The sequence below is a fragment of the Petaurus breviceps genome, unplaced genomic scaffold (genome assembly GCF_028583685.1).
Source record: "Petaurus breviceps papuanus isolate PSGF00001 unplaced genomic scaffold, PetGlider_PUasm1.0 103, whole genome shotgun sequence".
Taxonomy (NCBI): Eukaryota; Metazoa; Chordata; class Mammalia; order Diprotodontia; family Petauridae; genus Petaurus; species Petaurus breviceps.
The window spans coordinates 3,519,733-3,528,712 of NW_027185588.1; the positions used below are offsets into that span (position 1 = coordinate 3,519,733).

At 39.3% G+C, this 8,980-nt stretch overlaps 1 protein-coding gene across 1 annotated transcript in view; it reads right to left on the minus strand.

The window, feature by feature from the left end:
• HNRNPM (heterogeneous nuclear ribonucleoprotein M) overlaps nt 1-8,943 on the minus strand; it is a 39,415-nt gene extending 30,472 nt beyond the window's left edge. The window contains exons 1-2 of the mRNA XM_069097326.1: nt 8,730-8,943; nt 4,586-4,755 (exon numbers count right to left, since the gene is read on the minus strand). Of these exons, the coding sequence (XP_068953427.1) occupies nt 4,586-4,755; nt 8,730-8,842 (283 nt within the window). The 5' untranslated portion in view covers nt 8,843-8,943. The remainder of the gene's footprint in view (nt 1-4,585; nt 4,756-8,729) is intronic.
• Between the last annotated feature and the right edge of the window lie 37 nt (nt 8,944-8,980).

An 8,980-nucleotide genomic window follows, 5' to 3' on the forward strand; every position in this document is an offset into this window, starting at 1 on the left:
CAGCAAGCTAGACTCTTATTAAGGAAAACTGTGTAGAGGAGTTAAGGAAGGGATTATATCAAATTTGCCCTATAAAACTTTCAATGTCGGTACATTAATGTAAATTAAATAAAAATATTTTTGCTAACCTAACTCTGCTCCAGGGGTGTATGTGCACGTGCATGTGTCTATTTTCAGCCTGTAATAACTTGAAATTTATTTAGAACACTGCACAAATTTTATTAAGGAAGGATTAAGCACTTCAATAAATAAATCTTTGCTTACCGAGGTAAACTGGCCACTGCTATATGTGGTACTCAGAATAAATACTACTGACCTGCCTTCTCTTCTTCCTTAGACTGTGATCCATGAAGAACTTACTGGTGGTCCACAGTCCTGCCTCTGGCTCCATCTGCCCCATTCCCCAGATAGTCCAAGTGAGCTAGATGCTGAGAGATGGATTTTCTTCATCGAGGGATAGAGATTTTACAATCTCATTTTCATACAAGCCTTAAAACATTCTATAACTGATAGCTATTAAATTTAAGTTTCCTAGATCACCTTTAACTCAAATAATCTAATATTAAAGTAGTTGAAATTAGTTCGACTCTTGAAATTTTAAGGGAATTTAAAAATTATTTTTGGCAAGTTGTTCTTTTAACTTTTCTACCCAGTATCCTTGCTGCTGATACAGGACTGCTCACTACTCCATCCAGCAAAAATCAGCATGGTAGCAAAGAAAGAATGAGAAATCTTATCTAGGAGCAGTCAAAATAAGTGTTTTGGGTAGCTAAACCTTCTTATCAGACTCTAAATCTTAGAATCCTAGGAAAGAGAAGGGCACTGGTAAAGAAAAGAAAATAGAGAATGTTTCTAATCCTTCCAAAAGACCAGTAGCCCTCTTCCAATTCCCAATGGGGAACACTTCTATGAAACCTTCCTTTTAATAGGATTACTGGTAGCTGTAGTTCCAAGTCTGCCAAAAATCTCTCCTTAATGGATAAAGTTTCTAAGTCACACAAAGTCCCAACTCTCCAAAAGTCTAATTTTCAAGACTATTTCACAATTTATCATGTCACTGGTTAATAATCTAGAACCTTTAACATAAAAGAAATAAACTAATCACCTAACATTTAGAAAATAGACTGGGAATAAAATATTTTGATTACTTAAGCAATGTGAATCAAAGACCTAAAAAACTAGAGAAATAAGATCAAAACCACACAATGTGTAGTGTGGGCAAGTAGTTGGAGTAAAAAAGGGAAAACTGATTCATAACACTAATGCTAGGTTTATTTAGGCTAATATATATATATATGTAGTGGAGATATATATATATATATACATAGCTATATAGTCAGCTATATAGTTTTCAAATTTAGAGGCTAATTTTTTTAAAAAAGGACAACAAAGCTAAACTGATGCTATATCTTCACTAATCAGCCAAAGCTACAAAGAACAATGGTCTAGTTATCTAGCATAAGGTTTGTTTATGGACTCTTAAGAAGACATGCCTAGGAAAAATGCCAAGGCACAATTATTTGTCTTATAGATTAACTCAATATAATGAATAGGTAGATTTATAGGAAGAAAATTAAAAAGGGTAAGGGGAAAACACACATATGTAACAAAGGAGGATGTTAAAGAAGTGTAGCCTTAATATGAGATCACTCGGAAAAAAAAACACCTCATCCCTATTTATTTATTTAGCTTTTTGGAGGGCAACTGGGGTTAAGTTAACTTGCCCAAGGTCACACAGCTGGGGGGGGGAGGGTGTGTGTTAAGTGGCCGGATCCAAATTCAGGTCTTCCTGACTCCAGGACTGGCACTCTACTCACTGCGCCACCTAGCTGCTCCCAGCTCATCCCTATTTAGCATTAAGTAGCATGGTATACTAGCCCAAAAAACTTAGGTTCCTACTTCTATGCCTGAGTTTCCTCAATTATAAAATGGGGATATTTTCTGCCCCATCTCCGGTGTGTATGGCTGTGTGTGTGTGTGTGTGTGTGTGTGTGTGTGTGTGTGTGTGTAATAAAGTGATACAATGTGTCAAATAAGTGCTTTGCAACCATAAGACAACGTTAACCTCACCTATTAACTGCTGTGCTAAAGTAGTAGTTGACTCTCACCAGGGCCAATATTCTAAATACTTATCACTGAATTGTGGCTCATTTGTTACTATATACAACTATCATCTTTTCTAAAGCTTTTAAATTAATGTATTATCTGCATTTCTATACTGAGCAATAGCCAATTTTCATAAAACACATCTGCAACACATGTAAAGCATTTCTGTGAAAAAAAATCTACTGTAATCAATGAAAAATAACTTTTGGGATGCTAAAATGTGGAGAGGAAAAAAGGGCTCCTAGACATCTCAATAGAATACTTTATCTTTTAAAGAGTCATTTGGTAGGTAAACATGGTAAAAATGGTTATTTTTGCATTCATATTCTCTTTTAGACTTCACACACTGAAACTAGGTATACCATTTAAAAAAACCAAAACTTTCATTCTCTTTCTTATGAACCCCTTTACCAAAAGTCCAATACTGCTGACAATTATTTAGTTCAACAGCAAATTCATTAACCAATACAGGGGAGCTCTAAACAAGAACATTTTACAGTTCATTAAAAACATTGATTTACTGCACACCTGTAATTCTAAATTTCACCACCAAAAAAATACACAAAATGACTGAACCGGGCATTCAAAGCAATGCACCAGGGGACTATGAGAACCAGTTTGGAGAAATCTGAGTAAACCACCATGCCGTCTCCATACTTGATATATCCAGTGCAAAATGGCAAATTGAGGTGAACTGCTTCTACATCCAGACACTTCACTGTTGCTACTAGCTTTAGATCTTCCAAACTTAATTGCTGAATGGTAAAGCAGTCAAAATGTCACCTACTTTCTCCTTTATGTCCCAAAACTGGTTCACACACTCCTAAAAAATGAAAAAATTGGGCCTGTAGTCTCTTACAGAGTTCTAACAATTACATTTTCAAAGCTACATTCCTGGTTCTTGGAACTACTATACCTTATGTATCAAAAGAAATATCAATTCAGTGGTTCAAACAAATCACAAGAGCACAATTTTGGGAGTGATTCCAAAGACTAGTTAGAATAAGACCCAACTGTACTGTACAGCAATTCTAAACAGTGTTGAAGCAGCAGTCCCAAAAACCAAGAACAATGCATCTGGGATGTAACATGACAAGTCCTTCAGACAAAATGAATAAATTTCACTGTTGCCCTAGGAGCATGGCAGGAATGATTTGGCTGATCAAGGCAGGAAAACAAAATCTCACACCGAACATTTTTCCATCCATGTTATCTGGAGAGAAACCACATAATACTTGGAACGGCATTTATAGTACTTAGGAAAAAAAACCATATATTCATATTGCCTAATAATATTTCTTGCATATCATGGTGAAATTCAGTTATGGTGCAGTACTCTCTGTGGATCATTCATAACTGCAAAACTAATTGTGATGAACCCTAACCATACCAAAATGGCCAGCCAAAAGCAACATCAATTCATGTAATTTTAAACTATTACGGTTTGAAAATCAAGCTCACATATTTGCTTTCAATATGAATGTCCCCTCCCACCCCACCCCCAACCCAATACCCTGCAATCCTTCAAGAAAACCCATTACCTGTAACTTGACTAATTAGTCTCTAGGAAGGGAAAGTTCAACATAATACACAAAATTTGTTTTTCCCACCCTCTACCAACACTTTATTCTAGCACAGGGCCCAAGCAACCTCTTATCTGAGTGCCACCAGTAAGGTTAAACCATTTCTATAAAAAAGTAAAAGGAATAAGAAAACAGAGAGGAATACAAAAGGTAGGGAAAGGAGAACCTGGAATGGGAGGTAGAGAAAGTGGACATGTAGAAAGGGGGTGGAAAATGGATCAAAAACCAAATACCATAAAGAAAGGTCTCAGATGCTGTATGGCAACAGTGCTGTTTAGGCTGCTTACCCCCCCTCCCCCCATGCTAGAGGAGATTAAACTTAAATTTAAAAGTTGTTACCAGGGCCACAACCATTGATCATCTGGAGGCACTAAATTTCAAGCAGATGCCTATTTTGAGCCATCAAGTCTCCATTCTACTCTGTATTTTACATAAAAATGGCTATGGAATGTTTTTCAATTTAGACCAAGAACAAGTCAAGCTACTGAATTTAGATTCTAGGACAGACATCCACTTGTACCAGGATCAGCAAACTACCTTGCCCAACTGCATTAAAGGCTTCAAAAATCCTCACTAATGTAGATAATTAAAAAAAAAATATTCCCTAAGACAAAAAGGCTCCTTTCAAACTTAATCGAAGCCCTATAATCCATTATTTAGCCAATAGTATCATTTGTAGGCCACGTGACCACACAAACTACTCTCTTTGACACGCAGTTGCATGACCACGAAAAACCAAAAAGGGCTTTACTCTAAAGCCTACACAAAAAAACAAAAAAACACTTTATCTACCCCAAACAGCCTCAACTGCCAAAAGATTAAATTATAACCGAGGAATAGCCATAAGGAAAGATGACAGACCAACCTTTTACCCTACTCAACACCAATACCATTACCTTTTTCTTTGACCAGGTCTTTAAGGGACTGCCATTTCACATCAAATGGTATATTTGTAATGAAGGCTCTGTATCTTTTAGTAGGGTTGGCATAAGGTTCAAATCGATTCCCTCCTCTTTTCACATTTTTCTCCTTCCTCTTCTCATTTTGACTTGATCGTTCACCTTCACTATATTAGAAAGAAAAAATACACCTGTGAGTGTACAGCATAAACGAACATCTTTACATTCATACTTAAAGCAGTTATACTATTAAAGAAGACTACTAATTCTTGATCTGGTAGAATCATCTAATGTCAAACTATGGTACTACACGAACACAAAACTGAAACCTATTTACTAATATTCACCTAAGACATCAAAACAGTCCCTCTTCCCTCCCATCTACTTTCCAGCTGGGAAAATCAAGGTGAAAAACTACAGTAATTGAACACCACTGGAAAGGACTGTAGAGAAACAATCTCATGGGTATAAAGAGTGGAGGCTGCTTACGAAATACTTTAATATAGCATATGATTTTCTCCTTTCCTTCAAATACCTTTTGTTTCCAAACTATTTGTTTACTTATTTTTCATTGTGTACTCTTTTCACTATGTGAAGGATCTAAAGCTCTTATATGTAACACCCAGGAAAGAACCAAAATTTAAACAAGAAAAACAATTTCTTACTACACATTTTAGAAACAACAAGATCCAAACAAGTCTTTTGTCACACACAAAATTCTATACATTTGATCATTCTTTCTTGGACTTCAAAGATGCTGCTGCTGCCTCCACCACATGCAGATCACACACAAGAGCATCATCCATGGCTTTGCACAAATCTCCCTATAATCAATGGCATGCTTTTACGAAACAGCTAGCTTAAAATAAGAGGCTTATGGTCATGGAATAGTTATCATTGTTTAGTTACTAGGCCCATATAATTCTGACCTCTTTAGGACACCATCCTATATAAGATAAATGGTCTGAACTTACTTTATGTGCTTTTAGCCATTCATTCCATTGCAGCAGTACAAGGACTTTTCTTCCTCAGTACAGGTATAAACTACAGGTACTTACTATCAGTACACAGAAGAAATCAGCTACAGAGTTAAGAGAGTTTAAGCTTGTACCATAGTATTCTCCATTCATTCAGAAGTAGTATTAAAGACCTGTTAATTTAGATAGGCTAGGCAGAAAACAGAATACATAAATCTATTCCCTCCCCCCTCAGACCACAAAGTCTGGTTAAAGGTTATAGAACTAGACTGGGATTCAAGGAAAAGTGAAACTGAGGGTTTGGACCCTTAATCCTTCCCAGACTCATAATTGGGCAAAACTTTTCAAGGTCAAATGCAGGCTGGGGGGGGGGGTTTTAAAGGCTCTCTTTAGCAACAGACCACCACCTCTCCATCCCCATAACTCATCAAGCACATACAGACCACAGGGGTGTATATTCAAAGTCTTGGCATACAACAAAAACAAAAAATATTATGTCTAATTAGATTCTGAAAATTACTGTAATAATTATATATTTCATGCTATATAACGAAATATCTTTCCATACTATTCATTTCTTTATTATAGAACAGTACAAGGAACCGACTTCAGCTAAAAGAGAATCGGAAATTTAAAGGCATTTTGGTGAAGTAGCCCAATCACTTACAAGTGCTGCTTCTCTGGTTTCAGGCTAACTCTATATCATATGGATAGTCCTTCCTGAGAATAAACTCAAGGCACACAATTCCTACATGTTCAGCAACATCACTAAGGACCACTAGCTGATGGAAAAGGCAACTTGCTTATGATGTAACCAAAACCTTCATAAATTTAACATTTCTGGGTTTTAAGTTTCTTTACCTAAAAAAAAAGTTCTAATGCTTTTCTAGCTCTAAAAATCTTGTATTATGAACACAAATTCAAACACTCTAGTATTAAAGCACGATAAAAATGCCACAATGCAGAAAATCTTTTAAAATTACAACTATTGTCAGGATGGATAGTAGATATTATTTTCTCAAAATGCTTCTTGCAAAATAATTACTTTGATATTAAATTTTAACTAATAAGGACTATAGCTTGTATGTACTATAATTAGCATTTGAAAATTATCTTTTGAGAATTTTTAAAAATATAAATAAGATCACACATTGGCTTTAGCTCATTTTGATACTAACATTCAATACTTGTTACCAAGTTAAATCATAGACATCCCCTTTATGACTCCTTTAAAATATCATCACATACTGCCTGCTTATGCAAAACCAGAACAAAAACTAACTTATCTGTCACCCTATTAAAAATATAATTATTAATTTCAAATAATTTAGTGTAATCTCTAGCTTCTAACTGAAATACAGAAAAACGCCTAATTTCAGAAAGACAAGTATTCTCAGAAGTTGTATAGAAGAGAGCAGAATTTCAGAAAGAGACAAAAGATAAACAGGGCAGTGTTGGTATTACCATATTAGGTTTAATTATTACTTTAAAAAAAAAAACCCAAGCTGCACATAATAGACTCATGGTTTCATATATGATTGCTTTTTTAATAAAGAAATGTTGATGTTTAAGTTTACATTAAACAAGAAAGGCAAGATCAGGGATGGAGCAGCAAGGCTAAAACTAAAATCCAAGTGCTCTTCCCACTATGCCACACTACGGGCTACGTTAGTGAAGTTCTTCTAATTCTTGAAGTAAGGGCCTTTAATCTGCTTCCAGGGCCTTTGTAAAAGGAATAACTTTCCTGCCTCCTTTCCTCAAAGAGTGGAAAAATGAACTAGTCAGGGCTATAGCTTGCATGTACTACAATTAACATTTGAAAATATCTTTTGAGAGGTTTTTCTGGTACTAGATTATTACACAGTAATCCATTATGAATGCCTTTGCTTTAAAAACTTCATTAAGTTTAATTCCTCTTAGGAAAAAGGCAAATTTTTAAAAAGTATCAGGTGAAATATTAGACCAGCCTTTAAGCTTTCAAGTTGCCATCAAATTATCTTTACATTCGAGAAATGCAGCTGCACAGTCAGAAATTCACCTACTTTCTCATGGTCAGGGTTTAAATCGCAGTTTAGCAACTCTGGGAAAATAAACAGCAATTAGGTCATCTAATTGGACCAAGGTTTTTGGAAGATCGGGGTAAACAGCACCCTAACCCCCTCCCCCAACTGGGAGGAGCAGGAAAAAGGGTCAAAAAGAGAAAAAGCTATAAATGAGGACCAGGCAAGAGTTGAGCAAAGAGACTGGAATGAATTTTGATTTTATCTCGTCCAACTCCCTCCTAAGAGGAAGCTAAGGCCCAGGGAGTGAACCTTGATAAGTCACACAAGCATTAAGTAGCACAGCAACCGAATCCAAACCCTTACTGTAAATCCGGCGGTTCTTTCCGGTACAATGGCCCGGCCAGAGGGTGGGGATAAAACACGGAGCGATCAGTCCCCCCGGGAAGCAGAGCGGGGTGGAGGCCTGGGAGGAGGGCGGACAAAAACTGGGGAGCGCGCGCGCGTGCGGCCTGTCCCTAAGCAGCGAGCGCCCTACCTTTCCCCGGATAGCCCGGCGCCCGGGGTGGAACACAAAGGCCACTTTTCTCATTTGCAAGTGGGGGAAATGAGCCGGGCCTGGAGCCACGCGGGTAAGTTGAGGGGAGGAGATGGGGGGGGGGGAGGGGGGGGAAGAAGGGGGCGGGGGGGGGGAGGGGTAGGGGGCCTGGGGGGGGGGGGGTAGGAATGAGGCTCCGCGAGGATCGAGACCGCGCAGGGGGGTCGGTGGGAAAAAGATTGGGGCTGTGGGAGGAAGAACGGGGCCGCGTGGGTAGCGTTGGGGGAGTGGGAGGGGACCGCTCGTGTGGGGAAGAGGAAAAGAAAATCAAATTGAGGCTATGGGATTGGGGGGGGGGCTACAAGGGAGGACTGGGCCGCGCGGATGGAGGGGGATGCCAGGGCCCCGTGGGCAGATGGGCAGATGGAGGCAGAGCAGGGAGCAGGACGGGGACTCGAGGAGTAGGAGGAGGGTGGGGCGGGAGGGATCAGAGGCCTCGCGTGGAGAGGGGAGGGAGCACAGCTAACGGAGCCGGGGCCGCGGGGAACGCCAGGCGGCACAGGCCCCGTTAATGCCAGGCGCCTCTCCTAGGAGCCCCAGGCCCGAGAAGGACGAAGAAGCCTCACCTTTTGGGGGTCGGAGTCCCGTTCCCGCTTACTATGCCAGGCGCACCGCTCTCCTCCTCCATTTTGGATTCAGTCGCCGCCACCTCCACAGCCGCTTCCACCCCTGCCGCCATTTTCTCCGCTTCTGGGCTTTGTGTGAGAGAGCGGGCAGGAAGGCACTGCGCCTGCGCACTCACGTGACACCGAAGAGATCCAATAACGCTTGAGCGAGGCCCCACCTTCTACCCTTACTTATAGCCCCGGTTTTGCCC